The sequence below is a fragment of the Canis lupus genome, chromosome 34, assembly GCF_003254725.2.
Source record: "Canis lupus dingo isolate Sandy chromosome 34, ASM325472v2, whole genome shotgun sequence".
NCBI classification, from domain to species: Eukaryota; Metazoa; Chordata; class Mammalia; order Carnivora; family Canidae; genus Canis; species Canis lupus.
This window is the reverse complement of record NC_064276.1, coordinates 19,541,137-19,556,630: the sequence shown is the minus strand read 5'-3', so window position 1 is coordinate 19,556,630 and position 15,494 is coordinate 19,541,137. Positions and strand designations below refer to the sequence as shown.

Here is a 15,494-nt window from a genome sequence, read left to right as displayed (position 1 = left end):
CACTCCAGAACCCACCTATTTCTCGGCCCAGCTGGGAGGACTTCAGGGATCCGGCTGAGGAGACAACAGCGCACCTGCCCCATGGCCCAGCCTTGGTCCTAATGTTCTCCTTGGGTAGGAAACCCTCCCATTCGGAGGTGTTGAAGGGAAAATCTGTGGCCTCTACCATGGAGACGTTCACATGGTCCCGGAGATGGCAGTGCAGGGCCTCCGCACTGAACTTGACCCCCGGCCCTGGCCCCTTGTAGGACACTTTATACTTATTCATGTTCAGATAATTTCTCCAGATCTTCTGTAGCCTGGGGATGAGGTTTTTGGAAGAGCTGTCCTTGTTCCACACCTGGAAGGAGGCCTCGGACTTGGCCTTGACTGGGCCCCGGGGACTGCCGAGGGCCTGGCTGGCCCTGGGGGGGTTCTGAGTGCTGCTCAAAGTCGCAGCCTGTTTCTCCAGCCCTCTCACCATCTGGAATTCCTTGGTTTGCAACTTGAGGGAATCATAGTAACTCCCTTTCTTCTTCTCCTTCCACACACAGATGACTGCAAACAGGAGAAAGGCCAACACGCAGCAGCTGAACTTTTTCTTCAAGTTGGTGTGAATCATAATGAAAGATGTGTTCAGGGGAGCCACTCTGTGCTGAGTAGAAAACAAGCCTAAAAAAGGTAAGAGGAGGGAAAAAAAAAAAAGATGTGACCAAAATCTAGTGACCGGCAGGAGGGGGGGCAATGAGCTGGGCAATGGATTCAGAGTGAAGGGACTCATTTCCAGCCCGTCTACCTCCCACCAGGCTCGCAGCCTGCAGCTCCTTGGAGCCAACATTCAGCCTCAGTCTGAGCTTTGAATGTAGACCACGGGCCTCAGACACTCCCTTTAAAAAAAAAAAAAAAAAAAAAAAAGACACTCCCTTTTTCCTCTCTAAGCCATGAACACTTTCTGTATTCTCCGACCATTCCTTCTCACACACTAGCTCCCTGACTACCTGAGCTTGGTGAGGTCAGGAACCATCTACTCATCACTGGTCTCCTGGGGCCTTATACTATCTGTTCAACAAAGGCACATATGCTTGGAAAACAGGAGGAAAAAAAAGGAAGAGGAGGATGACTGGTCTACCTGACAAGAATCCAAACTCCCAAAAATGCGTAGAGGCCCACCATCCTTTTAAAATTGCCAGAAAAAGGGGATCCCTGGGTGGCTCAGTGGTTCAGCGCCTGCCTTTGGCCCAGGGCGTGATCCTGGAGTCCTGGGATGGAGTCCTGTGTCGGGCTCCCTGCATGGAGCCTGCTTCTCCCTCTGCCTGTGTCTCTGCCTCTCTCTCTATGTCTATCATGAATAAATAAAATCTTTTAAAAAAAAGTAAGTAAAATAAAAAATAAAATTGCCAGAAAGAGGGACGCCTGGGTGGCTCAGTGGTTGAGCATCTGCTTTCAGCTCAGGTCGTGATCCCAGAGTCCCGGGATCCAGTTCCACATTGGGCTCCCTGCAGGGAGCCTGCTTCTCCCTCTGCCTGTCTGTGTCTCTGTCTCTGTCTCTCTCTCTCTCTCTCTCATGAATAAATAAAATCTTTAAAAAAATTTTTTTAAATAAAGTAAATAAAAAAAATTGCAAAAAAGAGACCTCTGTCCAGAAACCGTGCCAGAGACCTGGGACGCATCTCTTTAGGGGCTGTGGTGTTGGACTCCTGCTTGACAAGAAGACCACCAGTTAGCTTACAATGTAAACTCCGTTTCATGGAGTGCCCTGCGAGAGCACTATCAAGTGGCAAGGAAGCAGCCTCACCTCGTGGTAAAGGAGAGGACATCCTGGGAAGACAGCAGACACATAACCAATTAAAGAGATAAAAAGAGAGGTGCCTCAAGCACGTCAGGTGTTCTTTCATGTTATTTCGCCATAAACCAGGGCTCTGTCATGTACGGCTCCAGCCAGTACCACGCACATGACAGTCCAGCAGGAAGGGCATCCTCTGTGCTGTGTGGAGAGGCCCTGACCATCCCTGGCCAGGAGGGTGTCATAATCTCCGTATTTATAGATTAGAAGCCTGAGGCTCTGGGAGGTTAAGAGAAGTGCCTAGCATCACAAAGCTGAGTAAATGGTAGTGATGAAGTTCAAATCCAAGTGCACTTGATTCCATAATCCATGTCCTTTTAAGCATAAACATGCACGAAACTGCTGAAAGTTCTGGCAAATGGATTTTCTTTATACAAATAGAGCCTAATGGTCCCTTTCATATCTGGGTAAAGCCCTACTTTGTTTTCCCAGAATTTATTGTGTAACTGAACGGAAGATGGAAGTACTTTGAACTCAAACAATGTCTGTATCTTTTGGAAAACATTAAGTTCTTTCCTAAATAACTGGGTCTATTTACCGTAATGAGTCTAAGCAATCACCTGTGGGGTTTTGCTAACCCACTAGGGATCCATAGTTTCTTCCCTTGGAGCCCAGTGCTAAGGATATCCAGGACAAGGGGTAGGAGTCCTGGACTAGATATTCACAAAACCTGAGTTCTCTCCCCATTATTGGTGACTTTGGGCAAGTCACTAAACCTGTCTCTACCTGGGTTTTCTGTGAGTAATCTCTCTCTCACTCAGGTGCGCTGGGAGGACCAGCAGAAATGGTGTTTGATCTAGATCATCATTGCAAAGGCACAGGAAGTGTTCTGAACACAGACCAGAGGGCAGCCCCTTGGCTGAGGGCCACATGGAGGCCATGTGGGACCCGGAAAGATGGCAGAGTAGAACACTGGCATGATTCCTCAATCTGAGTTTCAGGTCCTCCTCTGGACTCTTTAATGTAAGTGACATCCAGGCTGTTTCTGGAATCCATGGGCAGTACCGGTGATACCGTGCTTCCCATCACCCCAGACCTCAGGAGCCAGTGGATCTGGGGAGAATGGGTGCTTGCCTGGAGCCGTGGAAGTCTGAGAAGTGATACAATGTACATAGAAGGAAAAAAACCTCAAACCTGGGATCATGAAATGGGTTGAGGGGGGTGCTGCTTACAGGTCAGAAAACAAAGGAACTCAATTTCCTCAGACACTCGCTCAGCTGATCACATGGCTAGGGTAGCTAAGGCGCTCAAGAAGAAGGGAATGGAACTCAAGAAGAAAGAGAAGGGTGCTTCCCATATCGTAGACACTTTAGTTGCAAGGTCTAATTTAATATTTACTGTGACACAATGGAACAGATATTCACGGCCCCCCTGGAGAAGATGAAAACACTGAGGCTTAGTAAAGCTCTAAGGCTTCTCCAAAGTCAACAGGTGTTCGGAGCCAGAACCGGAATTCCAACCCAGGTCTGTCTGACTCTAAAAGTTCACGGTCTGCGTGCTCAAAGACAGGCATCTATATTAAAAGACAGAGAAAAGTGTTGACCAAACAGGACTCAGAAATCAGGGGCTCTAAGAGGGACAAGCCAATCTGTCAGATGATCACAGGAAAACCACCTCTGCCATCAGCATGTCCCAGCCCTGACCCGTCTGCATGCACCAGGTTACCCTCAGGCAGCTCCTTCACAGTAATTAGGCTTTTGAGACCCAGAATAACCCTGTCATGTAAGCAGAGCAAATCGTCTTGGCTCCATTTAGAGTCAAAAAAGCTGTGGTTTTATATATCCACGTTTATTATTTATTTAATCTCCACAGATGCATGAGTGATTTGGAAGTGGGCACAGTTGAGAGCTGGGATTTAACTTTTATGTGTATAAGGAAAGTGAGACAAGACGTAGGTAGGCAGGCCCTGATTCACTGCATAGGAACTCAGGCTCGGAAGGGGCCGGTGGTCACCTTCCTGCTAAGACCGACTCTAGAAGGTTGAGGGTCTCAGAAGAGCTCCTCCAAAATGCCAGGCACAATAGTCCTGCAACTTTGAGACAGCCCGAGGCTTCAGGGTCATGGCACCAGGACTCTCATCTGAAAGCTCACCTCAGGGCTCCCCAGGTGTCCTGACACCACCCTCTCTTGGGGCTCCTAGTCCAATGGCTGGCTGGAGCTTCTGCTCATAAGACACAGAGAGCTTCAAGACCCTTGTTTCCCTCTCCAGCTGCTCTAAAGAGGCACGATGGAAGCAGTTTCCTTCATCCCAAGCTGAAGGAAAGGAGTAGTATATTTTTCTCCCCTATTTCTTTGGGAAAACACATCAAGCTTTGGATTTTCCAGATGTCTTAGCCTCTGGGCCTTTTCACTGCTGTAGTCTCTCCCTGCCCATTTGCCTGGCAACTAGACAGTGTTACCTTTCTGCTTCTGACCTCCCATGAAGCCCCCTCCCACTCGTTTTAAGTGTTTAGCAATGCTCGCTATTCCTGCTGACCGCCTGCTAGAGGGGAACCCCTCCTGGCTCATTCCTGAAACCCCAGTGTCCGGCACTGTACCTGAAACTGACTGGGTACTCAATAAAGGATTACTGAACTGATGGGACTATATCAATAAATCCTTAACCATCCCCACCAGGCTTCTAGAAGAATATGGTAAGAGCCCACATTGTCACCTATAGAGAACAAGCCAACACTGAACCAAGAGAAAATCTCAAAGTAAGGTTCCTGCCCTGATTTACTCATCACTACATGAGTACCAAAGGTGGGCTTGGCACAAAGTAGGTGCTCAAAAATGGTGGACTGAACCCCAGAATAACTTCAAGTCTAACACTTACCAGTTATAGACACAGGAAAACCATCTATCCCCACCCCTCACCAAATCAGAACTAAAAAAAAAAAAAAAAAGATGAAGAAAACAGCAAAGCCATAGTCAGACATTGAGACTCTTGAATCCCGGCCACACACTCCATCGCCCCATTCTTCAATTAGGAATGTACCCCTTTGCTGCTCCCATAGCCCATGCCTTCAGGTGTTCCTTACCTGCTTTTGGCTAATCCCCCTGGGGCTGCAGGCCCTGCAGGTCCTCAGGAATCAGTGCTCTTCTCCATGGGAGGAATGTATGCTTTATTGGATCTGGAGGCCAAGGCGCATTTTTCTCTGGATGATCAAAAAACATCTGCAAAGGCCAAAATGAAAAAAAAAGAAAAGAAAAGGGAAAAAACAACAAAGAGGAGGTTAGGGGCTGGTTTCCAGCAGGGGCAGGGTTAAATATTAACAAGGTGGACAGGCCCCTCAGCTAGTTTCCTGGCCTCCGCTACAGCTTGATCCAGGAAGCCTGGAGAGCTCAGAAAAAGAAACACAGAGACAAGAGCCCATTATAGGTGCTGTGCTCAGAGTCGTGAGTAGCAGAGAAGGCCTAGAAATAGACTGATACTAGATAAGAACATGCTAGAAGGATAAAGCAGTCCCCACAGACCAATGTAGGAAGGAAGGATTATTCAGTCACTGGTTTGGGGATATATAAATAGTAATTTGGTGAGAGAAGATTCGGATCATCCCTAAATACACTCTAGACAGATTTTCTTTTATTTATTATCAAAGAATACTTTCTTTGAAATTTCAATCAGTATAATGCTAACTAGAAAAAAGAGATTGTAAAACTGTATATCATATTCTAATCAAATCCATGAAAATTGTTCTTTAAGGTACCTGTAAAAAGAGAAAGGACTAGAAACAGAACAAGATAACCCTGGACGGTAGAATAATGAATGGGTTTTCATGTTTTACAATTTTTTGTATATTCCAAAATTTCTAAAATGTATATGCATTACTCTTAGAGTTGGAAAAATTATTATAAAAATATAATTTGAAAATGCTAAAAATAGACTTCTATATTTGTTAGCTCTTTCTTCTGACAGAATATAGAAAAATAATAAAAGACAACTTTAATAGTCACTTGCATGAAAACTCTCACTTGTCTCCAAGAAAATGCTGTAATTAAAAGGAAATAAAGAGTCCAGCTGTGCAAAGGGTAAAGAGAGTCAAAGCTCCTCAAAATAAACAGGCACTCCACATGAATGGACAAATCACAAAACAGGAAACATAATTAACAAGCATATAAAATGATGATGAATCTTGATAGAAACCCAAAAGCGACAACTGGCATGTTAAGATGCTGGTTTATAAAAATAAAAAAAAAATGCTGGTTTATAGAATTTATATCAGACAGTTTTCAAAATCATTAATATCATTACTGAACAGGTTGTAATAGAATTGGTATATTCTGAGGGAGCAGTAAAAATTAGAAGGTACCAGGTCATAGAATTAAGAGCTTATGACCATCAACCAAGTTACCATACTTGTAGGAAATAAGACAACAAATGATTGAAAGAAGATCAAGCCGACATATTCTGGTTTCTTTGCACATAAATGACTCCCTACCTTCCACAGTAGTGGTGAGATTCAGAAGAGGATCAGTGGGATAAAGAAAGAGTTTTATAAAGCAATATGTACATGCAAGAAAAAAAGCAGTTTTCAATTACAAAGTGATTTCTAATGGTGAAAATCTAAGGCTAACAGCTAGGCTTTCAGCAAAAGGGAAATAGTTAAACCAGGGTACCTCTACCTGACAGACTATACACATATATATTATGTATTAGCAATATTAATTTAAAATATATAAGGTAATATGTGATAACATAATATATATAATTGCATGTGAATTTCTGTAGCAATAAGGGGGAAAATTCTTCATATATTAAAACAAAGGAAGTAAAACAGAGAATGTTATCTCTGCAAAAATCATTGTGATGAAAAGTTACTCATGTTCAAATAACTAGAAGAAAGGTACAAGATTGAGACCTGAAAACAGCTGAGGAGCAAGCTGAGCAAGGAGTCCTCTCTCAGTTTGACTTCTTTTATTATGCTTATTATGTTACCAGAATAATTAGGCAAAACAACATGTTAGGAACAATATTGACCCAGTATATCAACTCCATACCCACTCCTGGGCTGATCTCAAAGCCCGTCCTAGGAGACGCAGCACGAAGAGCTCAGAGGAAGTCACAGTGGCCACAAGTGGCTCCCTCCCATGACCTAAGGGGAAGCCCCTACCTGGCAGGCCTGGGGTTCAGACTGGCAGGTGGGCAGGTGTGGTCACCGGGCAGGTCTGATGGGGCAAAAGTGAGAGGTGTTGGGGTGATCTTGTCAAAAACCCAGGGCTCTCATTAGTTCAAAGAACTGGCTCCTGGTTGAGTCCTAGAATATCTCTGATAGCTCTACCTCTTTTCATGTCACATATGTGTCCTTCGTGGTGCGAGTCTAGTAATTATGCATGCATTCATATTATTATATGATTACCATCTGGCTCCGCTACTAAAAATGTAAACTCCTTCGGTAGAAACCTTGCCAGCCTTCATCGCTACTATCTTCAATGCCTAGACGAGTGTCTGGCACATAGTAAATAATCAGTATTTGTTGAACGAAGTATCACCAGCTCTTAAGAGGTCTACGCTTTCCTCAGGCATCACTGATGGAACCCTTTCTTTCTTGGCACCCTCCTGAGGAACACTGCAGGTAGGCCCCCTGCCCTTTAGATGATGCCTCTAGCTTATGAATGTGGTTTGCTGCCATTCCCCCCACACCCCCAGCCAGTAAGCTGTGGGGCAGGTGACTTCAGTTTGAATTCAGGACACAGACAGCAGAAGAGTGCAGCTAACGCAGATCTTCCTCCCCTTATCAATCACATCTGCTCAGAACAACTTCGTCTCTTAGGAGATAACAACCACTTCCTGCTCTTGATTTCTAAAAACCGACTAACTGAAACAAAGTAGAGCAATTGTTGATGTACATCTATCATACGTGATGAAAGTCTTCCAGAAATCTTCACTGCTGCTCATGAGATTGCAGCCATGGTGAACTTCAACCAGCTGCATAAGTTCTACAGAGGCCTCAATTCTCCAGGTGAGAAATTTGAGCAATCAATGACAATAACAGTTACCACTTACTTAGCACCAGCTATGTGCTCAGCACTGATTAGGGGTTAAGGGTTAGAACTCTGGGTGGGGGTGTTGGTAGTGGTGGTGGTTAAAGATCAGGGCAAGAGTTCAAACCATCTTGCACCAGTTATATGACCTCCGGCAAGCTACTCAACCCTCAAAGACTCAGCTTCTTTATCTATAAAATGAGAATACTAATAAAAGAGCCAGAAGCACCTGGGTAGCTCTGGTTGGGCGTCTGTCTTTGGCTGGGGTCGTGGTCCCAGGGTCCTGGGATCGAGTCCCACATCGGGCTCCCTGTGTGGAGCCTGCTTCTCCCTCTGCCTATGTCTCTGCCTCTCTCTGTGTGTCTCATGAATAAAAAATATAAAATAAAATCTTAAAAAAATTAAAAAGCCACTCTCATAGCATTATTTAAATAAACAAGTAAGGGATTACACTCAAAGGGATTACAATAGGGCACATGACAGAGATTATACACATTATTTCATTGACTCCTCACCAGGCCCTACCCAGTGCAAACCATTACTGTCCCAACTACAAATAGGGAAACTAAAATAAGGAAGAGGCGTAATTTTCTCAGACTAACTCACTTGTGACCCTCCAGATGTCCTACTCTTTCGTCCTTTGTTGCCTCGCAAGGCAAGTTCCTTCTGATGAAATGTCCTTTCCTACCCTGTTCACACAAGGCCACAGCCACTCAGCCCCATCTCCCACTCCCATAGACCTTCGACTATCTTCTCTAGCTATTCCTACCACCTTCTCACTATCTCTCACTTCATTCATATTCTCACTTCCCTTTCTACCCAGCTTCAACTCCGTGGTCAGGCATTAAATTGGCCTCTCTCGTCACACAACGTTGGATAAACCCCAATTCTGGTTAAATCCAACTCTCTGTCTTCCTCCACACCTGCCAGAGTGCAGCTGCAGGGCTAAAGAAAATCACAAAGTAAAACTTAGGGATTTCACTTCAAGTTCATGATCACTAACTTCAAGTAGCGCCTTCATCCTTCCTAGCAATCACATGCTACTTTTTTGGTCAATTCACCCGCCACTCTCCTAGAGAACTATCTGACTTCCTCCCCATGAAAAGTCCCCTCTTCCACTTCCCTTGATGAATTTGCTACTTATTCATAGAGAGAAAGGAAGCTATCAGAATAGAATTACCACAGACACAACACACCTTTGTACCACAGCTCCTCACCTTACTTGCATTTACGCCCAAATGATCTCGTGTTCCTATGGATGAATTGGTGGCACCCAACCCTTGGAATACCCAACATCTGTTCCAATAGATCCTGTATATTCTTGTCTACTTAAGGATACTCTTCTACAAAATCTCCCTTTTCTTCTGCATCATTTGTAGCCCTCTCTCAAAGATCATGCTTATCAGCACATAGACATGCTATTGCTTCTCCTATCTTAAAAAAACAAAAGTCTCTTGATTAAGGCAGCCACCACCTGACCCTGATCGGTCTTAGCATCACTAAGAGTAGGGCACCTCAACAGTATGTGCCTTCTGGTGTGAAGCACACGGTGCCACCTCTGAAAAATTCTCACCTGAAATGTTTAGTTGGTATATACTCAAGCCTTTATATGTAATTCCAGGTTTTAGAAAACACAGGAGCAAGAAGAACAAGGTACCTGACACAAGAGAGAAGTTATCAGACAGACCCAGAAAGCAGGGCATTCTACAGAACTGAACAAGCTTCATCAACAGGTCAATGGGTGGGAAAAACAAATGGCTAAAAGACAAAAACATCATATCCAACATGCAGACTTGGCTTGAATCCTGATTTGAACAAAACACCGTTGGGAGCAAATAGGGATATTTGCATATAGATTTGCTATTATATGATATTAAGAAATCATCCTTACTTTTGTTAGGCATATAACAGTAAGTATTCTTTTATTATGATTACATAATGTGCTTGTTTCTTTTTTTTTTTTAAGTCTTTTTCAGGTGATATAGAGATGAAATCTCCTTTAGAACACTTCAGCCAAAAATAGAGGAGGAAAACACCAAAAAAATGCAATGTCATATGAAAAAATGTGTTCAAATTAAGCCATGTAAGGAGTAAGAGTTATTTGCAGACTCTTTCCGAACACTATCATTTGGGAGTGGGAGAGTTTGAAAGAGCTTGAAAGGAGAATATGGGAGACAATCTTTCTGTTTTACTGAAGGAATTCGCTGAAAAAGATATTGGACTTGACAATAGTCACATATTTAGCCCTGGCACGAGTTCTAAATAACCTCCATTTCCCTGTTCCACCTGTGTAACTTCTTGACCTCATCTCACCTCCCACCTCCTACCTGCTTTCTTTTGCGGTAAAACTCCTTGAAAGAACTGTGTAGAGTCAGTGTTTCTGATTTCCCTCTTTCCATTCTCACTTGAATGCCCCCCAGCAGGCCTCCCCCAGCTCCAGGAAACTGTTCTTGTCAACGTCACCAAAGACCTTCATGACCACTGTGTTGCTAAGTAAATGAACGGTCAGAGCTCACTCAGTCTTCATCGCGTTCGGCTCAGCAGCAGCATTTTCCAAAGTTGGTCATTTCCCCCTTCTGGCTTCTCAAATCTACAACTCGCTGTTCTGGTTTTTCTTCACTTTACTGATCATCTCTCAGAAGTCTCCAATGCTAGATCCTTCTCATCCTCTTCCCCCACCTCTGCACACTGAAGCGCCCCTTGATTCTGTACTCAATCAACAACACTTGTCCACTGGTTGTGAGCACCTCCTGGTCTGTTTCCCCTCTACCCGGCCTGTAGTTTGCACCCAATACACATTTGCTGACATGCACTAAGATGAATTGAGAAAGCAGGTTCTGTCGGTGAGTTTCTACGGAAAGGAACTTCTTAAGAACTTAAAAACAACAATTACAAAGCCAGGTGGGAATAGGGGTGAGAATAAAACACCTATACTCACTTGACCATTTCCCTATCATCTATTAACCACAAGGGGAAGCAGCACCACGCAGAGCGCGGATGGTCAAACTCTGAGCTCGTTGCAATTATGAAATGACTTGCTGAAATGCAGATTTCTGAATTCTTCCTCAGTCATTCTGATCCAAGCAGTCTGGGATGGAGCTCAGAGATGGGCATTTAACAAGCACCCAAGCAACTCTGACATGAGTGGTCCCACCTGCCCACCATGCTCTGAGAAGCAGAGGGCACCATTACTCCAGTGAGATTTGCACATAAGGAAGGGCTAGTTTGAGAAAGCTTTCTCCAGATCCAGGATGAGAAGAGTACAGATAGCGAATGTAATCATTTCTTATACTAATTTGGAAGAGGAAATTTATGCCTATTGAATCTAACAGTAACTTTAAAAATAAGGCTTGTATTTTAAATGTCCTTCTTTGAATTATTCCAATAAATCCTCTTCATTGTATTTTAGAAACTACTGATGTGTGTGACAGGTTGGGGGGGGGGTGGGGGAACCTGATCCTTCAGGGACAGTTTGAGAAGCCCTGGCTTCAGAGAAAGAGTTCATACTCTGTCATTTCAAAAGCCCAGATTCAAATCCCAACTTTTCTATCCGTCCATTGTGGGAAGATAGGCCAGTTGGTCAACTTTTACAAACCTGGTGTCTTCATCTGTAAAGGATGGCTAATAAAATTTTAAAATTTGCCCCTGCAGGGTGGTGGCAACAATTTAATGACAGACCTTAGGACTTTATTGCAGCAAATAATTATTGAACTTTTACCATGTGCTAAGCGCTTTACATACGGTAAAGCTCCTGTAAGTCAGTGAAGCTCATTTAATTCCTGCAGGAACGACTGCCTGAGGCAGGTACTGCTGTCACTTGCTTCCAGAGTCCCCAGAGATGTGGGCCTGGCTGCTGACTCACTCCCAGTCCCTGGGCCCCCGAGTTTCATCAGTGGGCACTGGCACAGGTCAAAAAAGGGAATAGTTAATGTCAAAATATTTCTGACAAGTCACAATTTTGTTCAGATCACACACATTAAGCAACAGGAAACCAACCTGCAGTGAGTAAATCTGAGAAGAGAGTAAAAGGAAAAAGGAAGCCACAAGAGATTTCACGGGGTGTCTGAGTGGCAGTGTTTGCCAATGTTTACCTGAGGGCAAGCCCAGCCTCCGAGCTAATGGTGGGGAGAGGGATATCCTGCCCAGATCAAAGCCCTGAAGATAAAGGGGCTTTCATCCCAGCTTGCCCCAACTGTTCCAGACCCAGGTGGCAAAAAGTGTCTCTTAACAGAAATTAGATCTTTTCCCAGCCGGGCAGCCACTGATAGAGAAGAAACACCTGCATACATTTCCCTGAGGTTTCTAGAAAGCCTGAGGACAGGACTTTGTGGGGGTACTGAGTGCCCACCATGGACAGAGCAGCCCCTCTGGGGTTTCTGCCCAGAGCTAGCCACTTGGACCAGGTGGGGAGAGCTCTGAACACAGGATTTCCAGAACCACAGCAAAGGGAAATCACAGGCCATTTGCTACGGTCTTCAACTTCGTGCCTTCCCAAGTTGTATCTTTGAAGGAATATGTACCTTCCCATTTGACAGGTATCGGCTGAACAAGGAACTTTGCCCCCATTGGCTCCCTCTCTAGCTGATGCCCACCACCCAGTCCCAGCTGGCATCTTGCCCGATCTTACCACACTGTGAACCACTGCGCACTCCACTGCATCAGTCAGAGTAGAGCCAAGGAAGAAGGAGCAAAGGGCCTATAAGGAGAGGTGAATAAGCACGGCATGCCTCCCGGGCAGTAGGCCCATCCCCTTTGCCTCCACACTTCAACCCACACCCAACAGAGAAGCAGAGAAAAGAAAATGGGCCTCCCTCCCCACCAGGAAGTGGGACTGTTTCACCTCCTCCCAATATTTAAAAAAGAATTTCATTTATACGATAGAAGTTTTTACACATACAAATAGGTACGGAAGTAACACAATGAGCCTGTTTTCAGAACCCAGCTCCAAAGAGTACCAACATCTTGCCAACTTTATCTTTTTTTTTAAGATTTTATTTATTTATGCATAAGAGACACACAGAGAGAGGAAGAGACACAGGTGGAGGGAGAAGCCAGCTCCCCGAGGGGAGCCCAATGCGGAACTCAATCCCAGGACCCCAGGATCATGACCTGAGCCAAAGGCAGATAGATGCTCAACCACTGACCCACCCAGGTGCCCTTTGTCAACTTAATCTATTTCCCCTTCCCTTTTTTCCTCTGAAGTAATTTAAAGCAAATGTCAGCCCTCGGATCAGTCTCTGCCACCATCTCTTCTCCATTGGCGTTCCTTAGGAAAATTAAGCCCTAATGTCTTCCAACACCCATTTATGTCATAAATGAACTCACCTTGCTGGCATCTAGGATGGTATTAGCTATGTGCCATCCTTGGGAGATGTAGGACCAGAGGCCCTCAAATAATTTTCTAGGGAGTTTCTTTCTCTAGAATATGCCACACACACACACACAGTCAGTTCTGCCAGAGAATATATGAGGATATATATATATAGAACCACAGTGCCATCGATACTCAATTTCAAATTTTCACCAGTTCTCTTAAAAGTGTCTTTTGCACTAATTCCTTAAAGAGGATCCAAATGTCATGTGTGGATAATATACCATTCTAAACTCTCTTTTAATTTATAATAGAGCCCTTATTTTCCTTTTTCAGGACTTCTGTTTGTGGGAGAAACTAAGTCCTCTGACCCATGGAATGTTCCTAGTACTGAATCTGGCGGAGGACCTCCTTACGGTATTGTTTAACTTACTCCTCTCTGCTCTGTGCTTCCTGTAAATGGAGTGTTAGATTTCAAGGCTTGTTGAGATTCGATGGTCTCAAGTTTGATGGTTCCCCCAAGTGTTTTATACGTAGGAGGGTCTCAGTCGTGGTTGACTAGGGGAGTTCAGGGTGAGAGACATGAGCAGAGAGGCCGGAGCTCCTCCACTCTGCAGCAGTCCCAGAGTCCATGAGGACAACACACACACGTACTTATAGATAGGTGCGTTCATTCTGCCAATGCTCATTGCCTACTGTGATCCACCTGGAGATACGGCAGTGTAGAAACCAGCCAGAAATCCCACACCCCACCCCCACCCCGGAACTTGCCTTCCAGGGAGGGGATAAGGGAAGAGTAAAACAAAATACATATGTATGTGATGTTTTGGAAGTGGATAACTGCCAGGTGGAAAATTAAAGCAGGGAAGACAGGCTACAAACAGCGGGTGTATGGGGGAAGGGTGGAGCTCAGGGTCACACTGGATAGTCAGCCTCACTGAGAAGGCATTTGAGCAGAGACTGGAGGGAGGTGAAAGAGGGTTCATGCAGATTTCTGAAGGAGGAGGGTTCCAGATGGATGCAAAAGCAAAATATCTGGGCAGGGGCAGGCCTGACCTGTTTCAAGAATAGCATCAAGGCCAGGAACAGAGCAGGTGAGGAGAAGGGTAGCAGAGGGTGAGGTTGGGAAGCCTTAGAGCCAGATCACCTTGGGCCTTAGACTGGTGTAGGATTCTCGCTTTCGCTCCAAAGAAGACCCAGCTGACTTAGGTTTGAAATGATCATTCTGGCTGCCGCACTGAGAATCAAGTGTTGTTCATAGCAGGTTGAAGGAGGTTAAAAAAAAAAAAAAAAAAAAAAAAAAAAAAGAAGAAGAAGAAGAAGGAAGACCTTTCAAAAGGCTATTGCAACAATTCAGGTGAAAAGAGGCCTGTGAGCCATCTACTAAGCTTCTTCCTGGGTGCTAGCAATTTAGAGATGTTACCAAATTTAATCCTTATCAGCACCTTATGGGGTTGGCTTTTAATTATCTTCTTTTATAAACAAAAAGGAAGCTCCAAGAGTTTAAGCCATTTGCTCAAGATGTCATTGCCAATGGTCAAACTAGACTATCCTAACCGCCCCCCACCGCCCAAAGTGCTCATGCTATCCAACATATGTCTGTCTACTCAGAGTCCTTCAAAGGGCTTTACCAGGTCCAGTGCAGTGGCTGGTCACCATCTTTGACCTTCTGGTGACATCTTTTTACTCTGCCCTGATCACCACCTCCTTAACCCCTCGGTGTGGAAACCCCATCGTTCGTCTGTATCTTAGAACCTACATTTTCTGTGCCTAGAGACCCTGATCCCCAACTATCCCCAAAGGATACCTTAACTAACCACAATGCCTTTGAGAAACAGTCCACTTGCCCTGACTTCCAGAAACCTTCACCACGATGGGCTCACCTTTCCTAACTTGTGCCAGTTGAGCTGCCACTTAATCCCATAATGACTCCTCTTCCTGTTTCTCATGTCAAGGATGACAGGCTGCCCCACCAAAACTGTGATCCTTCTGTCATTACAGAGTTCTGGCTGAAAGGGTGGGCTCATCCAGGGATGACATTTTCCAGCAAGTACGCACGCACACACATACACACCCTGCATCTACATGAAACCAGTAGACTATCAAAACTGAGCAAAAATAACAAGTGTCATTTCTAGACCAAGACCACTAGGAAGTGCAGCTAGCATTATATCAACAGGGTTCTTAGTAGAAACTTCCTGAATTTCTATTTGTACCAGTCTAGGAATTTCTGCAGAATTCTCAGCGGTAGAGTCTTCCATCATCTGCACAGATCTCTCCTTATCTCAGTACTTCCCTAGCACAGGGAAATAATAGGAGCTCCCCTTAATTTAGTCAAAGCCAGAGGTTCCTAAATTCTTCGGCACCAAATACCTGTTGTATTTGTTTCCCCCTGCT

At 44.7% G+C, this 15,494-nt stretch overlaps 1 protein-coding gene across 7 annotated transcripts in view; it reads right to left on the bottom strand.

Moving 5' to 3' along the window:
• The window catches only part of ST6GAL1 (ST6 beta-galactoside alpha-2,6-sialyltransferase 1), a 121,056-nt gene that overhangs the window by 30,090 nt on the left and 75,472 nt on the right, over positions 1-15,494 (bottom strand). For 5 of the 7 annotated variants that reach the window (XM_035710141.2, XM_025451511.3, XM_049105626.1 and 2 more), the window contains 2 exons: positions 4,843-4,978; positions 16-651 (listed from right to left, as the gene is read on the bottom strand). In XM_035710141.2, the coding sequence (XP_035566034.1) occupies positions 16-601 (586 nt within the window). In that variant the 5' untranslated portion in view covers positions 602-651; positions 4,843-4,978. Of the gene's footprint in view, positions 1-15; positions 652-4,842; positions 4,979-12,413; positions 12,483-15,494 lie in introns of all 7 variants that reach the window. The other 2 variants (XM_035710142.2, XM_035710153.2) reach the window with 2 other exon arrangements.